At 39.6% G+C, this 23,104-nt stretch overlaps 1 protein-coding gene across 4 annotated transcripts in view; it reads right to left on the bottom strand.

Moving 5' to 3' along the window:
* LOC146478143 (uncharacterized) overlaps positions 1–23,104 on the bottom strand; it is a 91,033-nt gene that overhangs the window by 900 nt on the left and 67,029 nt on the right. For all 4 annotated transcript variants that reach the window (XM_085112814.1, XM_085112816.1, XM_085112817.1 and 1 more), the window contains 3 exons: positions 11,422–13,628; positions 8,898–9,847; positions 6,098–7,805 (listed from right to left, as the gene is read on the bottom strand). In XM_085112814.1, the coding sequence (XP_084968940.1) occupies positions 9,644–9,847; positions 11,422–13,628 (2,411 nt within the window). In that variant the 3' untranslated portion in view covers positions 6,098–7,805; positions 8,898–9,643. The remainder of the gene's footprint in view (positions 1–6,097; positions 7,806–8,897; positions 9,848–11,421; positions 13,629–23,104) is intronic.

Genomic DNA, 23,104 nt, shown 5'->3' with positions numbered 1-23,104 from the left:
TTTTTTCAGATTCTACTGTTATAATTTCATTCACAACATTAACTTGGATTTTTAGGGTAATTTCCTTTGAAAGTTTTCATTTTTGTGTTTTATGTTTGATGAAACGGGTACAAGAGTCATCTGACATTTTCTCGTAGCCCTTGTTGGTTTGTGTCGCGTTAAAGAACGCCTAGTAAAGATGAATTGAATAATTTTGGTTTCACACTCGATTGAAAAGAGCTCCCTGGTACTGTCGAAAACAGTGAAGAACGTTTAATTGTTTCTAAAGTAAGCGTACGTTTATGCCGCTGAATTAAACACAAGCTCGCGTGCCGATCAAGTTTGTGATTGTTTGCCAAGACAAAAGAACGGTAAATTGAATGAAATTCAAAATCTTAGGGCCTCTTCATATGATCCCGGTTGACCGGGCTAGCCCGCTTACCGAGATCTCGCCTCATTCCTATTTCTTTTGTAAAATAATTCGATGTGTTCATATGAGAAGGCGGGCCAGCCCGGTTACCGAGATCTCGGTTTCAGCGACCGAGGGCCTCTTCATATGATCTCGGTTGACCGGGCTAGCCCGCTTACCGAGATCTCGCCTCATTCCTATTTCTTTTGTAAAAAATTCGATGTGTTCATATGAGAAGGCGGGCCAGCCCGGTTACCGAGATCTCGGTTTCAGCGACCGAGATCTCGGGAGTCCGGGACGAAAATTTTCTCATATGAACACGGTATCCCGGTTACCGGGATGAAGTCTATAACCAAACATTCGCGTCTTAGAACGGATATATTTGATTATTACGGCTCATTTCTGAGATGTTCTAGTTCAAAATAATTCCTTTTCGTAGTAGAGATAAAGATATAATACTTTTGAGGTTTGTAGAACCGATAAAAATGAAAAATTCTTGCCGGGCTTGTTCGGTAAATGTCACGCTCGATTGACCGCGTCACCACTTTTCATCTCGGTAACCGGGATGAAATTTCCCATATGAACGGACTGCAAAATTCATCCCGCTTACCGAGCCATCCCGGTAACCGTGATCATATGAAGAGGCCCCGAGATCTCGGGAGGCCGGGACGAAAATTTTCTCATATGAACACGGTATCCCGCTTACCGGGATGAAGTCTATAACCAAACATTCGCGTCTTAGAACGGATCTATTTGATTATTACGGCTCATTTCTGAGATGCTCTAGTTCAAAATAATTCCTTTTCGTGGTAGAGATAAAGATATAATACTTTTGATGTTTGTAGAGCCGATAAAAATGAAAAATTCTTGCCGGGCTTGTTCGTTAAATGTCACGCTCGATTGACCGCGTCACCACTTTTCATCTCGGTAACCGGGATGAAATTTCCCATATGAACGGACTGCAAAAATCATCCCGCTTACCGAGCCATCCCGGTAACCGGGATCATATGAAGAGGCCCTCAGACACGTCTACCGTGTCATGTTGGTCACTTGCGTGCCATTTAACTCGCTGGGGTGCCATTTCACCCGGTGCTGTGCTTGACACACTTCATTGTTCGATCCAACACGCACCTTTTTTTTATCGTGTGATAAGAACAAAAGAAAAAAAAATAATTCGCCGTGCATTCTGAGACACTGCTCAGATGCCGGTGTGTCATTTCACTCACTGCTTTTTGTTTAGCGTGCGTAGTTACTAAAACAAGGAATGACCTAAAATGATCTAAAATGATCTAAAATGACCTAAAATGATCTAAAATGATTTTATTTTTTAAATTATATAACAAAGATTAGTGAGCAGCACAACAGAAGACTTCTTGTAGTTTATTTCCGACGCGTTTCGTCTCTACCGGAGACTTCTTCAGGGAAATTCCCGATAATTACTGTATCACAACCTCGGATTTGATTGATGCAAAGTGTCTAGTATTTCCCCAGCAACGTGGTTTTGATTGGTGCGAAGTTCCAAGTTTCGCTCAGCAACGTGGTTTTGATTGGTACGAAGTGCATAGTTTTTCCCCAGCAACGCGGTTTTGATTGGCACGAAGCGAAGTTCTATGTTTCGCCCAGCAACGCGGTTTTGATTGATGCAACTATTTTATATGGAACTGGCACCGAGTTATCGTTTATTCATGCGCTACCCTTGACTTGTTAACTGCGTGTTTATTTAAGGAAATAGGCCTTAGCACGGTTTTCGACGCCATTTTGACGAGTAGGCAAACAGGCTTGAAAAAATAGTGTTTGTATGGAAATCCGATGTCAAATAATTTTGATAAAACATCGCTTCTGAAAAATTCATGAATTGGAAACTTTTGGTACTAGGAAAAGGATTAAGAAAAAAAAACTGGAGGGACGTAGCTGTGCCAGAAAGCGTCCAGTCGTGTTTTGAATTTTCCATACATTTGTCTGCATAGCGAACCAGCCGTGAACTGCTACTAAAACTAGTAGTAATCAAAGATTATAGAGTGCGTTCGACAGCCCTAAGGCCCAGTTCAGACGCCGAACTTTTCATGAGCCGAACTTAATTCAAATTAAGGTCGGCCCAAATCACGAAAATCCCGCCTTTTGATTCAGGCGCCGAACTTAATTAGCCGAACTTAATTTACTTGAAGCAAAACCAATCGAAATGTTAGCCGTTTTTCTTTTCTTTTTTTATTTTTTTTAGTTGAAATACGTTATAATAATTTATGCATTAGGTTCGGCTCATGAAAAGTTCGGCGTCTGAATCAAAGCCGTTCCAAAGCCGAAATTCCCGGCTGAGCCAGTCGGGAAGAACGGCTGAGCCGTTCCAAATTGAAACAGCCGTTCTCAACTGATTCAGACGCCGAACTTTTCATGTACTTAATTCGAGGTATTAGGTTCGGCTCATGAAAAGTTCGGCGTCTGAACCGGGCCTAAGTTGTCCGATTGCACGGCCTGCTACGTGACTTTTTTTTAGGTAGCCCTTTCGTCCTTTTATATCTGTACGTATTGTGCAACTACCAAGGTGAAATATTTGCAATAAACGAAGCTGAATTTAAAATTTCAGCGGCTACGTTGTTGAACTTAAAAATAATAGAAAGTATTTTCGGTCCGCCTGTTGCGTGACACCGTCGAACTTTAAAATAATGCACATCATTTTCGCTAAAACGCTTTCAATCTTTGAGAAAAACGAAACTTACAGGCCAGCGTACTATTTTGGCCTTCTACTCAAAAGGTATTTTATCAAAATGCCGCGAAACTTACGCGACTATAAAGCCGTAAAAATGTCAAACTGAAGTGAGCTAATTTGCATACAGTTTTGAAAGACATCTCAGTGGATAGAATGTTCTCCAACCAATAGATTTTATCCGCTGGATAGCGAATTATCTGCTGGTGAAAAGCCCTCTTTACTCGTATTGTAAAAGGTTTCTGACATGGCGAGCCGCACGCCTTAGCAACCGATTTTGCCATCCAAATTTTTCCTCGATCGCTACAGGAGGCCTATTGTTTACGGGAGTGCTGTTGACAGTTTAAAACCACATTTTCGTGCAAGACGAGCCCCAGTGCGTTGTAAAAAGTTTACAGCAATCAACATTCACTCACTGCGTGCAGTCGAATATTTCCGGTTCAGTCAAAAACCTCCGGAGAATAATAAAGTTATCGTCGATGTGCAGCGAGTCTTAAACAGGGCAAAGCAAAGGCGACACACCCGATTGCTCGTCCTTATCAGGCGACTCACCCGAGATAAGAACGGCCGAGTTCAAAATCTCTCTGTGAAGAAATTTCTAATATTATTGTCAGAGTTAGCTCACGAAGCAAAGGCGACGCACCCGATTGCTTATTGTTCTCAGGCGACACACCCGAGAGAACAACTGTGACCTAACTATGTCTTTTACCTCTACATAATAAAACCGTGAATATTTAGCCGGTTATTTTGGACACTTTTGTCGCACTCAGTGTGGTAAACATTGATTGCCAGTATCTATTTTCTATTTTGGTCTTACCGTCTGAAATACTAACACGGAACCGCAACAATAATATCATCATAAATATACCGTTCGTGTTGACTCTGATTCTAAGAGTTCCTACACACGTGGAAAATGGAAGCTGGTGATCAACGCCGTTACACTTTTTCCCAAATCACGAAATCGCGAGTCCTGATCAAATATATAACGTAAACATAAAAATCGCACTTACCTTTGCGGACGAATGAAGGATGTCGATTGACTTTATTTATTATTCAGTTATTGGAAAATGATGCAGAAAATTAGCTTGCCGAAAAATAAACTAAAAATTTGCATTGTAGAGACGATGGGCGAACAAATCATTGATGTTATGGTTCGTCGATTTAGGACCATTTAGCGCGCCAATTAGATTGGCGGGAAATAGAAAACCTTTAGTAAAAATTGTCAATTTTCCGTTTCCGACGGTCGATGTGTAGCCAGGCTTCTGGACGGATCGGAGGATTTTCGTTTCCAGTTAACTGTGCGTTTCCACAAAAGCCAAGCTTTCTAGTCACCGACTTCATTGCTTTGCGGCAAGCTCGATCTAGACATTACACGCGACTGAAAAAGATTCTTTACTATACTGTTGATAGATTGCTCCTTTTGAACTCCGGAATTTGATCATAGCAACCGTCACTCAACCTAATTAGTTTTAACACCTCTACGCGGCTCCTCATGCATGGCAACGATTTTGATGACGATAGTCTTTTCGTAGTTCCACAGGCTAGTTTGCGGTTGAAATCTATTTCTGACACCACGAAATGTACCGCGGGCGTGCAGCGCTGTCTGATGCGCTGTTCGATGAATTTATTTCCCACGGAAAATTATTTTACCGCGGCCACAAAACGTGTTAGTTCTTCAATGCAATCTTTCACAAAAAAGATTTCTGGAGGAAAGGGAAAAGATTCTGCAGAGATATTTCCATCCAGTGAATATTGATGGACATTGCAGTTGAAATGTGATCCGGTAAAACTTTCCCGATGTATGCAAATTTTGCTCGGATAAACTGCGTCTCTCTTCCAACCTGTTATTGCCTAGCAACTTTCCTTTGTCTGACGTCATTCATACTTTGTTTTTCCCTGTTGCCAGGCAACATTACCTTGTGATGTCATCTGCCCCTGCAAAAAAATCTGCGGGGGATGCCAGATGTGCGTTTCAAGATCCATCGACGACAAAAAGATCTCGATTCAAAGCCGTATAACCAAGATTAGGATGGCGTTCTGCGAACGCAAATAGTTCGCGGGAAAAAATACCGAAAACCGTGATAAGGCCTATTGATGCACAGATATGCATTTACATTGTTTACAAAAGCGTTTTATCAGTGTTTACACAAGTATTTAGCCTTGTCGTGTGGCTTTTAATGTGCGACCGGAAAACGAACCCGAAAAAAATTGGTCAGTGCCGATATTTTTTGGGTCTTTCAGACCGACCAAAAAAAAGATTCGCTCTAGTGCGGTTTGTTTACGCAACTTTGTCATCGAATTGGCTTACGTGCAACCATTGGCACTTTTCGAGTCTTCTTCTGTCTTTCCGGCAGTTCACAGCAGCTTCCTGGTATCAGCCTTTACTTTGGTAAGCACTCAGTTCTGTAAATCTGTAATTTTATCTTGGTTTCACTTCATTTAGATCATTTAAGAATATTTCAGATTTATTTTAGATCTTTTTAGGTCATTTTAGATCATCTTAGTCATTTTAGGTCATTTTTGATCATTTTAGGTTTTTTTCTTGTTTTAGTAACTATGGTTTAGCGTGTCAATTTGGCGTGCCCGTGCGTTTACCTTTTTCCCGTGGAGGATCACAATTTGGTTTATCCAAGTGAACGTAAATAAAGAAATTTAAATTCGTCAAGCGTTGATTGTCGCTGTGCACTTTCAGTGCTTACATTAATTTGTTCTGGTGAATAGATCTTATCGCTCACACTGGACCCCGAATGAAATTTATTTTCAAAGCTCAGTTAGTTTTGGTTTCCTACTTTACCCTTAGCCTTTCACCCACGGAATGGTTTTGAATCTTTAAAGTTAATTGAACGTTTTCTTTTTTATATTGCGGCCAGAGAAATAAAAGGTTTTGCTCGGCTGTATGTAAATTCAGAGTTTACGGCCTGATCTTATCGATTACGTTTGACACCGAAGGGGGATTTATCGAGAAGAGTCAAATGAGCGTCTGCGAGGGAGGTTAATCGAAGTCGAACTTTTGGAAAATATCCGTCCTGAAAGGAAAGTTTCCCCTTAGTTTCGATCAATGAAAGGAGTTAGCAGACAACACACATACTAGCTGTTTTCTTTTATTAATACGTTATTCGTTGTGTTGATTTGACGTCCTTGTTTTTTGTCCCGTAATGGTGGCTTATGATGAATACATGCAGAATCGTCCATCATGTAGCGCACGCACAGTAGACCCTTCTTTGCCATTTGAGGCTTACGGAGAAATCCTATTTTATAACTTGAGCTCCGCCCAAGTAATTACAGTTTAAAGAGATCTATATACAACTGATTTGTCAGTGAGCCATACAAACATTGAAAAAAAGAAAGAAAAGAAAATACGTGAACATATGAAGAAAAGAAATATAAATTGCTATACTCTAAATAGATTGATTTAATTACGGTCACGTTGTAACTTTCAGTTTTGAAAACTCAGAGATAAGAGCAGGAATGCCAACATAATCATCCTCTTTTATTAAAATATGGAATAACAGGTCTTGCATTTTCCTCTTAAAGCTGTGCTTGGGTTATTTTCGAAGTTCTAAGGGAATACTGTTCCATATTTTTGCCCCAAGTCGAGAAAAAGATTTAGATTGTTGCCTTTAGTCTCGAATATTTAATGTGGTAGTTACCAGTTGAGGAGAATCCCGTATTATAATTATGTGTCTCTCTTGAAAAGTAAAAAAGATTAGAAATATTACACGGTGCTAATTTATTAAAAACATCATGCATTAGAGTCGAGATTGATTGAACATAAAGCGTATTGATCGGGATACTACTAGAGGAGACAAAAAGAGGAATGGCATGAGATCTATAAGGTGCAAAATATATGAGGCGGAGGGCGCGCTTTTGTAGAACAAGGATTTAGTTAAGGTATGTCTGCGCAGCTTAGCCCCATACAGCAATGCCGTAGGATAAGTAAGGGAATATCAAAGATCTGTAAAGAGTTATCAATGCACTAGTAGGGACAAAATGTCTTAGTCTGGCGATTATACCAATAGTTTTACTTATTTTAGTAGTAATATGTGAAATGTGGTATTTCCAGCTAAGAGTAGAATCAATTAACATACCTAGGTATTTGATATCGACCTTTTGCTCTTAGGGCACAAAGGTTATAGTGTCATTATCGAATATTTTAAGGTTAACTTGGTGATCAAGTTTCTTTTGATAAGGGTGGAAAATTATAAAGTTTGACTTCTTCGTGTTTAGTGTAAGCTTATTGGCAGTTAGCCATTCATGGTCATTTACTGATTAATGCATCATTCTCAATGTGATTGTTGATATCACCATTTGTAGTTGCTCGTTTATGTTCAGTCAGTCGTATGTTTATATTTCTGTCGGTCTCACCAATATAAGTGGCCTGGCAGTCGCAGCATTTGATCTCAGTGTAAACTGCTCCCTGTCTGTGGCTCACTTACTCTCTGTCCTTTTCGTTCGTCAGTAGTTGTTACCAATGGTGATAGGTTTGTGAGCTACACGGATGTTGTAAGGCTGTGGGATCCGTTCAATAGTTTCAGAAGTGAAACTAAAGTGAAGTGAAATAAAAACTGTTATCGGTCTTTCTTTTTCCCTCACACAATCCCTGAATGAACTCATTACCCTTGCCTTTACGCAGTGCTACCTCAATTCAGTCATTTAAATATAGACTATCTCAGTTGGACATCAATGAGATTTTCAAACTTTGAGTCATTATTATGTCTAAAGGTCGGCACACACGAAGGAAATAGGCCCTGCGACTAGTCCCGGGGACAAAGTCCTTCTTGCGAACCCATTTTCATCAAAAAATTTAGTCGCAGGCCGGGACCAAAATTTGGTTCCTGCGACTTGTCCCACAAATTCAAACCATGTTTGAATTTGTGGGACAAGTCCTGGGGACTTCTCCCCTCAAATTATGCTGTGCCCTATGACCAAATGAAAATAAACCAATTGCTGATCAGTATTTTCGCTCCCATAACCCCTTACGAACTCCGTTTCAATATGGCGGCCGACGGTGAGGTTGAACAAGTATTTTAGTTTTGTTTGTATTTGAGGCCTCGTTTGAATAGCTGCTACTTTTCTGTTCTGAATCAGTAGTACACAGTATACCGAACTGTAAAAAAGAAAAAAAAAACCTTTTGGAAATTGTAAATGACTGACTAATTTTATAGATCGACAAGGTGCCGTTTTATTGACGTGTACGTGTATTTCAATGTTTTGCGGTTTTAAAATTTAGTAACTTCGGTTTCACAACAACAACAACAATTTATTTATAAATTCAGATTACATTAGGGGCTTGTCCCGCAAATAGCCACAAAGCGAATCGAGGCGGGACAAGTCGAGCACGAGAACATAATGGAAAAGAAATTACAGTAATTTACAAAAATATTGGTAAACAGAAAAACTTAACTTTACATAATAACGCAGATTTAGATAAGGCTATGCATCAAAATTAAAGTAAATTATGTGTATTTTTTTTTATTATCGTTAATATTACAATAGAAAATAGATGAAAAGGGAAAAGGGGAATCAGATTATACTGGCAAAGAGAAAGACATGATGATCAGTTTTTCATTTGGTCAATTATCGTTTCCACTTCAGTATAGGAGTCAATTGTTTAGGACCGCTCCTTTTTCGTCTCTACGTTTCCCTGAATTTCAGTGAAGTCGCCCTAAATTTTGCTATTTCGATGTGTAACAGGTCCCCGCGTGTTAACCCTTCAAGGGACTTGTCCCATCGTGCAAACCCTACAGCGGACTAGTCCCTGAAACAAGTCCCTGCGACTAGTTCCCTCGTGTGTGCCGACCTTAATACCGCTTACCATATTCCTGTATCTTCATATTCCATATGGGAGATATTATACAGTAATCAATTTAGATTAGAAGTGCCTTTGATGTAAGGTATGGTCGCAGTAGTGACAGGAGTCGCGACGTTGTTTGTGACGTTAGGTTCAGTGTTCTTGTAAGTGTTACGTCCAGCAAAGTCCTTGTTATAGTTGTTCTCGTTGAAAACGTTGTCTACGGTACTTGTTTTCGTTTGCAAAACTGTCAGGTGAGTCACAAACCAGTTGCGCTCGCCTTGATGGGGTCTGTAAGGTCGTTGCTTTGTGAGAAGTAGGCTTGTAGGATGACTTGTCCAGTAGTCTGTCAGTATGTGTTGGTTTTCTGTAAACAGCAGTTTTATATACGTAGTTTGTTGTTGTTGTCACGGATAACTGAGCAGTCTAGAAAAGGTATTTTACCATTTTCCACGATCTCCTTAGTAAGTTGTATGTCAGCGTTTTGTCTGTTAAGGTGTTCATGAAAATCGTCGATTTCGTCTTTGTGTACTGCTGTAAAGGTATCGTCTACGTACCGTAACTAGTGAAAAAACTATGGGAAATTAATTCAAAATGCTAAAGATATACTTAATTGAAAATAATCAATAGACTACAAAAATTGCTATATGATTCATTTACATGAGTTTACTACAAACTATTTTTTTTTTTATTTCTATTAACTGTTCGAAAATTTTGGAAACAATGATTAAAGAGACTTCCATGTCATTAAAATATATAATAATTACGTTTCATTAAACTTCTCCAGGTCTTGAATAATCTCTTCCATATTTGGTCGCTGCGCAGGATCTGTCTGAAGGCACCTCCGTACCAGGCCTCTGAGCACACGGCTCGTCACACGTAATGATTGCTCTTCACGCTTTTCAGGTTGTGGCAGTTCCCGGATGCACATTTTACAGAGAAGGACACCGAAGCTGTAAACATCGACCTATAAAAAAAAAGAAAAATTTTACTTATAAGTATTACACATCAGTGGTCAATTTCGAAAAGAAATGAACTTTTCACGCTCGTATCGTATGCTAGTAATATACATGGCTACAACACAAGATATGCAGCTAAGCAGAATCTTTATAAGCCAAACGTACGAGCTAATGTAGGTAAACAATTAATCTCCTTCAGGGCAACCGATATTTGAAAAGACCTTCCAACTCCTTTTAAAAAACTCATACAAAGTGTGTCTGCTTTTCTGAAGCAAATTATACGTTATTTACTGTCAGAACAACAAATGAACTAATTTTCTTTTATGTTGAACTACGTAACATACGTTAACATGTTACATTTAAATAAGTTCTTCCTTCCTTTTGCTTTTTCATTTTTTTATTTTATTTTTTTTTTTTTTTCATTTTTTTCTTTTTTTACCTGCTATTTAGAACCTAAATTAGCCAGGGAGCTAACAAAATAACCAAAAAAGTTCATTTAGCTTCCTTGCTTGTACATCATTTTAACTAACAATTAATTAAATTCTATATATTACCTCTACAAGGTTGTAGGGATCAACTATGTACATTGAAAAAAGCACAAATAAAGGTTGTTAATAAGATTATACCGTCTTCGCAGTGAAACGAAGTAAAACCGTTGTGAGGTGAAAATCACGGGCTGTCAAATACCCCGTGGAAGACTATTACCCGGAGTCTCCGAAAGGACAATGAGGAAAAATGCCCCACTATTGCAAGCCGGGCCATGTGCAAGGCTTTTCAAGTCAAAATTAGTTTTGTTTGCATGTGAATGAAAACTGATTTTCATTAACAAAAAAAAAAAGAACTATGCACAAAGCCTCGCTTTCATAATGAGGTTCAAGGCATCTCGAAAATTGACTATTAACTGATGCATTTAGGCTTCAAAACATACAACAACAAAAATCTACGTAACGTGAAAACACAAAAACGGCTTCTGTGTTGTCAAATAAAAGAGGTTTTGACTTATCACTGGACAGGAAAAAATCAATTAGTGTTGTGCTCTTCTCAGATGTTTAGCAAGCACCGAGCGATGAAGTTTTGATATATTACAAGCAAACAAAGTATAGGCGATTTGAAGCTTGACGATTGATTTCTGTCAGCTATAGTATATTCTGCGATTGAGCTTATAAATTTAAGCAATATTTTAAAATCGCCGACCGGGTTTTAGAGGCAAAGGCCTGCTACAGACCTTGCAACCACAGAATGTTTCGTAGAATTTAATGATTATGCGAGTAATTCACGTTTATAAGCCACGGTCAATTTGCACTTAGGGTCTTGTAGTGGGTACAGTTTATGTTTTATCCAAGAAACTTTCCTTTTATACTTTTTTTAGGTTTGGGTAATTAATTTACTTTATGTAAAATTCGGTCAAGAAGGTTTACATGCACGTAACTTTAAATAGAGTAAGTAATATGTAAGGGTTTAATCAGTGACCATCGGATTAAAACAATCTTGGAGAACTGCAACCATTCTCCTATAACCTCAAGAGTCTTACCAGAACTTCTAAGTATTTCAGCGCATATTGAAATAAATTAATACCACTAACCATGTGCGTTTGACTTGAAGTTAACGCTTCAGGCGCGCTGTAAAGAAATTCTCCAGGAGCAACTGTCATGGTCTTCCGCACAAACGAAGCACTGCCGTAATCTGAAACTTTGACTCTCCACTTTGACTCTTCACCTTGTCGCCATAGCAACACATTAGAACTGCTGACATCACGGTGAATAATAGGAATGGGCTTCTCTTGGTGAAGGTAGTTAAGCGCTCGGGCTACATCAAGAGAAATGACATTGATTTCTGTTTCAGAGAGTTCACGCAGCTCTAACAACGCTCGTAAACTTGTTTCCATGAGCTCAGTGACGAACAAAGGGCTTCCCTCGTCATTTGTTGCTTTAATGAATTGCAATAAGCAAGGATGGCCGCATCTTGAAGCAATGTTCATTTCTCTCTCAAACAAACGTCTGTTATGGGGAGAAAGAATCAACTCATGAATCTCTTTCACAGCTATACTACAGCCGCAATACGTCCCCTTGTAAACACTTCCCCAGGCTCCCGGACCCAGGCACGTGCCTGTCACTTGAATTTGATTGCGAGAAATGACCCAGTCACAAGTTTCTTGGCTGGCCTCTCTCAAGTCTTTCTCTTTCAGTTGTTCTTGGCAATTTGTTAGCTGCTGTTCCATCTCTGTCAGTTGTCTTTGTAAGTTTTCTTGTTGTTGTTTTTTATCTCTCAGCTGCTCATGCACGCTGGCCTCTCTCAAGTCTCTCTCTTGCAGTTGTTCTTGGCAATTTGTTAGCTGCTGTTCCATCTCTGTCAGTTGTCTTTGTAAGTTTTCTTGTTGTTGTTTTTTATCTCTCAGCTGCTCATGCACGCTGGCCTCTCTCAAGTCTTTCTCTTGCAGTTGTTCTTGGCAATTTGTTAGCTGCTGTTCCATCTCTGTCAATTGTCTTTGTAAGTTTTCTTGTTGTTGTTTTTTATCTCTCAGCTGCTCATGCACGCTGGCCTCTCTCAAGTCTTTCTCGTGCAGTTGTTCTTGGTAATTTATCACCTGCTGTTCCATCTCCCTCAACTGCTGTTCCATCTCTGTCAGTTGTTTTTCTAAGTTTTCTTGTTGTTGTTCGTTTTCTCTCCGCTGCTCATGTAGGCTGGCCTCTCTCACGTCAAGCTCTTTAAACCGTTCTTGGCAATTTGTCAGCCGCTGTGTAATCTCTGTCGGTTGTCTTTGTGAGTTTTCTTGTTGCTGTTCAAACAAAGGGTTTCCCTCATCATTTGTTGCTCCAATGAATTGCAATACGCAAGGATGGCGGCATCTTGAAGCAATGTTCATTTCTCTCTCAAACAAACGTCTGTTATGGGGAGAAAGAATCAACTCATGAAGCTCTTTCACAGCTATACTACAGCCGCAATACGTCCCCTTGTAAACACTTCCCCAGGCTCCCGGACCCAGGCACTTGTCTGTCACTTGAATTTGATTGCGAGAAATGACCCAGTCACAAGCTTCTTGGCTGGCCTCTCTCAAGTCTTTCTCTTTCAGTTGTTCTTGGCAATTTGTTAACTGCTGTTCCCTCTCTGTCAGTTGTCTTTGTAAGTTTTCTTGTTGTTGTTTTTTATCTCTCAGCTGCTCATGCACGCTGGCCTCTCTCAAGTCTTTCTCTTGCAGTTGTTCTTGGCAATTTGTTAACTGCTGTTCCATCTCTGTCAGTTGTCTTTGTAAGTTTTCTTGTTGTTGTTTTTTATCTCTCAGCTGCTCATGCACGCTGGCCTCTCTCAAGTCTTTCTCTTGCAGTTGTTCTTGGCAATTTGTTAGCTGCTGTTCCATCTCTGTCAATTGTCTTTGTAAGTTTTCTTGTTGTTGTTTTTTATCTCTCAGCTGCTCATGCACGCTGGCCTCTCTCAAGTCTTTCTCGTGCAGTTGTTCTTGGTAATTTGTCACCTGCTGTTCCATCTCTGTCAGTTGTTTTTCTAAGTTTTCTTGTTGTTGTTCGTTTTCTCTCCGCTGCTCATGTAGGCTGGCCACTCTCACGTCAAGCTCTTGAAACCGTTCTTGGCAATTTGTCAGCCGCTGTGTAATCTCTGTCGGTTGTCTTTGTGAGTTTTCTTGTTGCTGTTCTTGACAATTTTCAAATTTCCTTTGTATAGTATCTCTTTGCTCTTCCGTTCGTTTTAGGTGTCGGATCAAGTTGGCTTCACGTTCTTCTTTTCCTCGTAATTGCAGCGCTGGTTGCCTTTTCCCTTCATGGATTGGTAAGGTTTCTAAACAAATGAAAAATATGCACTCATGAGATCCTTATTGCAGTAAAGTGAGGTATTTCCTTCTCTTTGTCAACAGTTCAGTTACTGTCACCGCAAAATTGCCAGTATTACCCGGCCTTAAAGCTTAAAGAATATTAGCTTCGTCTTGCTGTTATCTAAACTGGCTTATCAAAAAAGAACTACAGGCAATATTTAAAATCATTAACTCGTGAAAATATTTAAAGGAGCATTTTGTTCAAAACAGCTCAAATATTTGACAAAGTACCCATTTCTAACATGAAATTGTTGGAAGAACATTGGGGAGAAAACACTAAGGGATTCCTTCGAGAAAGAACAAATTATAATAAGTTTTTAGTGACTTCACTACAATGCAAAGTTGCAACCATTTCCATATTACCCATCCACAGGCAAAGATAATTAACACTTATCGCTATCCTGGGGGATCTTCTCATTGCACAATTGCATTGCGCATTGCAATTATTTTGTCTCAAAATGACGGTTTCTGATTGGCTCAAAATCTGTCAAGTAAGCATGGCAGCACGGCACTTAAGTGGGTTCGGCGCGCCCAGATCAAAATTTTATTTTTGTGATTGAACATGCGACATTGGAAGGTGTTTTCTATTTCTTTTCATTTGAGTTTACAAAGTTTCTGACACTGTTCAATTCAAGGAACACTAATAATATTTGTTTTGTGTTGAACATGAACCACATACAGCGGATACAACTTTTTTCTGAAGGCAAGCGAAAAAGAGTGATTATAAATTTGACCTAGAACACGGAGGGTCGTGGGAAGAATCCCATCTGGGGCTCAGATTGTTCTGTGTCCTTTTATGGTCGATTGCTTACATCTCCTTTTATTTCCTTTATAGTATAAATTCGAAGAAGAGTAATTTAATTACTTAAAGGACTTTTTATAGAGTGTGAAAACAGCCACGGCAAATAACAATGAGCTTAATTTCCAATAAATTCTAGCATTTTCAAAGCAAAATGATCTGATTTATTTAAACAAATCCCCTTTTCAGACGCTTTGAGATGCTTTCGCTTTACTCAAAGTTTTTTTTTTTTTAATTAGTAACATAAACAATATATGCCGAAATTTTCACCCTCGCAGCTCTCCAGAAAATACCTTCTCGAGCCTTTTCGGTAGGCTGTCAACGTTGCTGGCCCATATTCTATTCTTTCTGGTGTCTCTTATCTCTAGAAAAAAAGTGCTTCAAGAGCTCGGCTGCGTTGTCTTTTATGGTTTGATCTTCTTGTCGTAGCTAGCCCAAGCGCCGAACGGCAGACTCAGTAATTTTTACAGTATTTTTTCGCCCGTCGGTTTATTTCAAATGTTTTAATCTCCACGGCATCTGAGCTAGGATAATAATACCCTTTTTTTCGTTTTTGGGTACTAGTATGGTTGCTTTTTATTCTTGCTTCTGGTCGTGAGGTTTATTCATCACTGTTTTCATGTTGTTTGTATTGCGGCAGAAACAAATTTTCAGTAAAATTTGCTAGTAAAATATTTTCACCTACTAGCTCGTCTATTTCATCAATGGTAGGTACTTTATGGACTGTAAATTTTTGCATTTTCTTTGTTTTGATGTAAAAGTTAAAGCCAAAACTTCAAATAACCCACCCCGAGAAAAAATTTCGCGTAGGTATATTACCATGGCTACAGTTTTACTGAAGTAAGAATTTCTCTTTCAATCAGCGCATGATTTGCTCTCTCCAACAAAATGTTTGTATCACAATAAAAAACTAAATTCGATTTTGAGACGACATTATATTCGCGACTCCGCCCTAGCAAAACTGCAAAGGCTTTTGTCAACACAACATACACGCAGCGGGATTCGCTTAGCCGGGTCTGTCAAGATCTTGCGTAAGGACCATCCTAATGGTCATCGCAGAAAATTCATCATGCTCTGTGAGTTAACGCGCTCGATCTGACGTTTAAAAACTATTACTTCCATCAAAAGTGAGTTTTTGACTGGCCTGTGCCATTTTTTTTGTAGCATCTGTGCTCTCTCGCATTCTCAAATCGAACAAAATCGAGTTTGGAGAGACAATTTCCTACGTACTACGTAAGTCTTCGCCTTTTCATTTCGGCAAAATATATCCAAGTACTAAACAATCATTCATCGAAACGTCGCCTTCGAATCGAGCGCGCAGAACGGTAGCGGTAAGGCCATCTTGATCTTCGTCCTCGTCTTATTCTTTAGCTGTTCGACGCCAGTATGATCCGCATCGGGTCGAACGATTGCAGCATTTTCCATTTTGCCTGAATCGCTTGACTCTTTCAGATATCCGTTGGAAAAGTTTCGGTTAAGGACATAGCTTCGTCATTGTCCGACATTTTTGGGGGGAGAAACCTTGAACACGGAATTTTCGCGATATCGGGTAATTCCGTGTAACAACAAGGCGAGATGTGTTGTAAACAAATCTTTGAGGCATTTCCTACGTCATCAAACGCTAAACTAGTTCCCAGTCCCCAGGACACTATTTTTGTCATTTTGGGCTACTTTGTACGACTAAAAAAGCACCTTATTGTTTTTTCTAGCGCATTTCTTTTATAATTTCGTAATTAAGAAATGCTAAACTTCAAACAAACGCAAAAAAAAATTACTTCATAGGCACTTTAATTTGCCTCAGTAATAATTTCGCACCTTCTCACACAAAGACGCTAAAAATAGAAGCATTCACAAACATCCCAAGATCGCGGAAAGCACCATACATGCAGCTGTATTTCATCAGAGAAAGCTAGGACATTAACTACATGAGCCTCACGCTCATCCATCACCTAATGCACAAATAAAACAGCAGCAAGAAATATTTAAAGTGCCCATATCGGAATTTTTTTTGTTTTCTTATCTGAATCTAAACATCACCCTAAGAACTTCAGTGAAAAAATTTTTCAATTTGCATAAAACGCGAATTTTTTATGAATTTAATAAGACGTTCAAATTTGCCGCCATTTTGGCCCACCATTCGCATTAGTCTCCTCTCGATTTAGCAAGAGCTGTGACGTAGATTCAGGAACACGTGACTTCAGCCTTTCTCTGGATCTCACTGAAAACAAGTCGCGGTATTTCTGCACGTTTCTCGAAAATGCCGGAAAGATGTGTTGCAGCGAGATGTGAAAACATCAAAGACGAAGCGAATGGAATAAGCATGCACAGGATTCCTTTCTTTGGCACCACATGCCCGCAAAGACTGAGGAGGCGAAAGAAATGGATCGATTTTATGCTGGAGCGGAGGAAGATGTGGACGCGCGCCTGGAAAGACCTCGTCCTTGTGCTCGATGCACTTCAATGACAAGGATTTCACAAGGCTGATGAATTCAGGTTTAAACTTAAAACGTGAACTGAAGTAGGATGACATCGCGTTTGTGTTTATCCTTTAAAACAGTTAAGCGAAAGGAAGACGAAGACCAAGAGCCACCTTCGAAGAGGAGCAGGGAAAAGCGAATGGTAAGCTTTCGATAAACATTCACACCCGCTTGTGACATTCTAAGCGTTGTAACCTTCTGAGGTTTATAGTTTGACCTCACTGTTAACTCAGTCGCAAGTTTTATAAAATATGGCGTAATTGTTTTGGTATATATTCTCGTAGATCGTGAGATCCGCGAAGTTTCCTTGAGACCAAGCTCTCAGAAAATACTAGCACAAATGCTACCACTGATGTAAATAGATCGATGCGAGAACAGTCGCACTCGGCGAACACAGAAAACATTGTAAACCACGATTTAGATAAGGTAGATAAACTGCAGCAAGAATTCAACGAGCTCAAACAAATATTGTACACACATGTGTGGCAGAATTCTGCAAACAATAAAAATGTTGAAAAGTATAACAGCGTTATCTCTGAAAACCTAACCACCACAACGGGGCTTCAAAATAAAATAGGGCACAAAACAAATAACAAGCGCAAAGAGCGCGGAAAAAAATTGGCTAAAAAACGGATTGAGACACGAAGAGAACAACACGAGAAATTCATGAAGAATTTTTCAAACAAACAACTTAGCGACAGCCTGTTAGCGTTATTTCTAAAGGGCTCAAATTTGTCCTGACACCGGTGACAGACACGAATTACATTAGACGCCAACTCTTTTTAGACTTCGAACATTTCGCAAGACGTATGCGCCTAAAAGATACAATGGATTTCGTAAACTGTGGGACAGTGACAAAAAGGAAATTAACCTGTCATTGGACAAGCTAACACCATCCATCCTACAATTACATTTACAGCCGAAATTTCAGAGAACGAGACAAGCTATTGTTATCACAGTTCAACACGTGTCCTTCCTGTAGTTCCGCGAGAACAATGTCGCTAGTCAGCGCTTCCCAATTGCCTTCGAGTTCCTTGTAGCAGTAGCACTCGCTGATATTTGCTAGCAGATCACAACTACAGTTACCACAAGTACATCTACATGGAAAATAATTCGTTCGAATGTATGTGAGTACTTGGCCATAGTTTTGCCAGATGATAATGAAATGCGCGTATGCCAAATGCAAGGTGAGAACTTTACCATCCACTAACACGCACTCTATTCTCCAAGCGTTTCGTTAAATCTTCCTCGAGTCGTCGCTTCTCCTCTTGTTCCTTGCGATATCTTTTTAGCCATTCTTCGTCTGCTATCGGCTCGTCCGCGTACGGTTCGAGTGTATCATCATCTTCACACGTATTACTTGTTTCGTGGACGCCATCTATCGCCTCAACTTCGACGCTTTCAAATTCGTCCTAGCTGCTTTCTTCAGCGGTTTGCTCACTTTCCGTGTCAGATAAGTTTTCTGCCATGGAATATACTTATTTAGAGCTAAGTTTTTCCTTCCTACCGATGAATCTGACGATTTTGTTTCTGCCGCGAATGTACTTTACTGAAGGTCAAGTGAGTGCATAGACTCGAGAGTTCCTGAATGTACGTCACAGACCATGTCAAGTGGCCCTATTGTGAGCCCGTCAGCATTCTCATCAGCGGGGCGGGTGGACCGCAATAAAATAGGATTTTAAAGATTTGTAAAATTCATAAAAAATTCGCGTTTCATGCAAATCGAAAAATTTTTTCTCGGAGGTTCTTCGCGTAATGTAAAGATTCAGATGAGAAAATAAAAAAAATTACGTTATGGGCACTTTAAGGCATATGGGTTTTCAATAAAGAGGGCGGCAAGAGGGGGGGGTCAATCACGCATCACGTGAGTAAGTACACTAAGCTAATATTGTAAGCTTTCAAAGTATGCAAGGACTTATCATTGAAAATTGTATTGCATGCAACATCCTCTTAAATATATTGTGTGTTAATTGATTTTACTCGTCATATTGGTTTTTATTAGACATACATGTATAAAGACGACTTACTTGTAGGAATAAATGATGAAATGTACCCTGAAAGGTCAACCCTATGTTATATTGTCCTTTTTCCTTCTTGCCTATCCAGTGACTTTCATATCAAAGAAAGTTCGCTTATCACGGAAATCTAATACAGCTGGGAACCCCGCTCTACCGACACAGTATTAAAAATCCAAGCTTTCGCCGATCAACGTCATCATCAGGAAGGATTTATTTATTCATTCTCACAATCATGTGCTAGTTGAAGACATAAGGTACCCCGTTCAAATAATGACAGATTTCTACGGGTTAATATGATTTTACTACTAAAAGACATCGGCAAAATTGCGTGTACCGTAGTTTTCTGAACGTTACGCCTGCACCAATTGAAAGTTTTACTTTCTTGGTTTCTTGCTGTAGTCATTCCTTGTAGCGTTCCCTTCTTCCTCTTTGTTGTCCTTTGCTTTGCATCAGCCTCGGAGGCCTCGGGAGGCTGATGCTGATACGAATTTGATTCTGTTGCTGTTTCAAAAACAATAACGTACGGCTATAATAAATGAGCGTAAAGTTTCTGTAGTTTGAACTGTTCACACCTGCAGGAACAGTCAGTAAGAAACTAAACAACGATTTGTTGCCGCAGAAATGTTTGTTTAAGCCTTTGCATGAATAAAACTTATGTCCATGGTGCTTTTTTTTTTCTGAGAGCCCGATTAGTATGGACACCTTGCCATGTCTTCTTGGTGTCCGTATTAACCGGGTTCCATGGTAGGTAAATCAATGTATGACACTTACTACACCTGTATTAGCTGTTGAGCCCTATCTCTCATTGGGTTGCCCTTCGTAACATTTGATAGCATTTTCAACGATGTTCAGATTTTGTAGTTTTTCTGGCTCCAATTCCTTGTTGTGTTAAACGCTACAAAACGTTCCAAAACACAAACAGGCAAGTGTAATTAAAAAATAAATAAATAAATAAATAAAATAAGCCGCTTTTATTGAAATGTTATCCGTATTTTATTTGCTGTAATCCGTCAGTTAACATGTATCCCCATGTAAACTCTCATATTAATTTTACCTGCCGGTGAATACAACTTTTTAACTGTTACCTTATATTACAAAAGATAGCTGTCAATGAGCCCCCAACCAAAGAAGGACAATACAGGGGCTTATCATGATCAAAAATATTCCGGGACAGCAGTTTCCCATTTATTCTCCAAAATGCACAGAATAGCTTTGGCAGTAAATCTTAAATGGTCTATTTTGTAATTTACGAGCTGTTCCATTTTCATTTCCTCCCCACCCTCACCCCAACCCGTCTGGATGTGCGCGCGTCTCTGTAACGCAATCTCATTGTTCAATCATGGCGGAAGGTCAACAGAACTTAAACGATTTCTTGACAAGAATCTCCAGTTCAAAGCAGGATTTTAGTGGTGGCCAAAATAGTTTTTGGTCATTAAGGATAACAAAGCTAGAAATATTTGACTCCTTGCGGCGGCTTATGAGGTGAAAGACAATGTTTTCGGCTGATGGATGCCCTTACCGACTTTGAGAAGTTCAACTCAGTTTAACGACTGCGGTCTATCACAGTGATTTCATGGATCATGGGTGCCTCTTTAATCATCCTATAGTGTGGTACACTTTTCGGCACTTGCAACACTTTAAAGTTTTTACACTTTCATCATCTTCATCTTCGTCTTCTTCGGACCCGGAGCAGTCAGACTCGTCAATTTCTTCCTCTTCTCTTCCGAGCAGCAAACAATCGAGGTTTGTACTAAGAGTTTCAATATCTGGGTCGTCCCATTCCTCGAAACTTTCAGCACTCTCCATACTACATATTTTTACAGCCAAGCGTTTTTCCTCGCTTGACGAGAAAACGGCGATTGCTGTTTGTTTACATTTTGCAGGGGTTTTTATGACGTCACGAATTTCAACTCTGTTGCGGCCATCGCGTCAGCTAGTTTCCAATCCAGTCGTTTTATGATCCATGGTGATTTCGCACAACAAATCATCAAAAGTGCGGCTGTGACCTACTGAAACTATAACTTGATATATTTTAAAATATCCAGTTCTTGATATTTCACGAGGTCAGTGGAATTTATCATTATTTTCTAACCAAATCGTTATTTTCATGTTGTTATGCTAATTAAGAAGGCGGTGTTTGTTGACAAAAGTGCAGTTAAAACTTCTTCTCCTTTTTTTTTCCTTTTAACTACTCAAACATTTTCGTGCATATTCTTACAGATGAGACATTGCTCTTTAACTGGGATGCAGTTTTAGGATGCCAACTAAGGTATCTTCAGCGATATTTTGCTTTAAACTCAGCCTTTTCTTTGGCACTTAAGGGGAAATCCAAAAGGGAAGAAATTAAGAATTTTGAAGAAAAATCAGATTTCGATCAAATTACCAAGAAAGCTTCTCAACCTAACAACAAACATTTGCTTGTCTCGAATAATGAGTTTTGGTCGGATTTGTAACGTCTTCTTTGTATGGCAAATTGTTAAAAGTGTGCCCTAAAATGGCCGCTGAAAGCCCTCTCAGAGCGGCAAAACCAAGATGGTCGTACTACAGCTAAAACACGAATCGAACTGAGTTATATTTATGTGAATCACTTATATAGACCATTCTTCTGAGATAGTTTGACGGATTTTATTTTCTCTCGTCCAAACGACGATAGTCAATATTGATTGGGGGGGGGGGGGGGGGGGCTTAAAGTTTTAAGTTTACAAAACGTTGTACATGAACATGCCAAGCATAGTTCCTTAATAGAAATGGGGCTTCGTTTTTACTTGTAACCACCTTAAGCTAAAATTGGAGGTGTTTTAACAGGTTATAATGTTGCTATGGTAACCCGTTATGTCAAGAAAACGACCATGGCTTGTTCACCAATAATAAGGCATTTTTTTTGATATCGACTGAAAAAGTGTGGAAGCAATGCTGCATTTATTGATCAAAGTATAAGTGATGAAAAGTGCTAGAAATTGTTGCCAGCCACCTGAAAGGCCCGAAGACGACTTTGGAGTATTTTTACGCGCAATGCATGTTCCGGTTTCTAGCCAAGAAAGACAAACACCCTTCAAGCAAGGTGTTTAAATGTAGAAACTGTGGAACAAGACATGGTGTGAGACAATGCCCGGCGAACGGCAACGCATGTCACAATTGTCAGAGACAACATCATTTCCAGAGCATGTGGAGGCCACAAAAGAAAGTACATGGACTAGTGCCACCAGAAGAAGAAGAGTATGATTGTAAGTCCACACTGTTTGTAGGACCAGTCACCTAAATAAAGCCATAAAAAGGGAACACTTTCAGCTACCCACTATTAAAGATATCAGAACACGCATGGAAATGCAAAATGGTTCACCAAACTATAGAAGCAAATCGAGGCTATTGGTAGACACCACTGGATGAACAAAGTTAACTTCTAATCTTACCAATTTCAGTACACCATTCGGAAGGTTCTGCTTTTAAGTAGCTCCATTTGGCATTAATCTACTGAAGACGTTTTTCAGAAACTTAAGAGTCAGTGCTTTGGTGACCTAGAAGGTATTGAAACTGACATTGGTGACCTGATAATTATTCTTGCTAAGACGAAAACCAAGTATGACCATCGTCCTGGATGTCCTAGATAGAGGCAGGAAGGTTAATTTAACACTAAACAAGTAAATATATGTCTTCAAAGTCAGAGGTCACAAACTCACACGAGAAGGGATCAAGCCCGATGATGAAAAAGTTTGTGCCACTAATGACAAGCCAGCACCAACTGACAAAGTTCATTCCCAATCTGGCAACCGTCACTTCCTACGAAAGGACATTGAGTTTCAGTGGTCACACGAACAAGACATAGCATTTCAAAAAAAAGAAGCACCCTAACCAAGAATGGAGGTCCCTTCCTGACATTCTTTGATGTACAGAAGCCTGTAACTATCAGTTCGGATGCCTTACCCACAGGCCTCAGCGGAGTATTGCGACAGGGTGGTGATCCTGTGGCTTATGCCTCAAGATCAGATAGAAAAAGAACTTTAAGCTATTCTGTTCAGTCAAGAGCCATTCAACCAATACAATACGGAAAGAAAGTGCATGTACAATAAGATTTTAAAGCCCCGAAATAATTGTGAAGAAGCTCTTAGCCATTGTACCACCCAGACTACAAACAATTCTGCTAAGAATGC

This window comes from Pavona decussata, unplaced genomic scaffold, assembly GCF_977016875.1.
Source record: "Pavona decussata unplaced genomic scaffold, jaPavDecu1.1 SCAFFOLD_67, whole genome shotgun sequence".
Lineage (NCBI taxonomy): Eukaryota > Metazoa > Cnidaria > Anthozoa > Scleractinia > Agariciidae > Pavona > Pavona decussata.
This window is presented reverse-complemented; position numbering and strand designations above follow the sequence as displayed.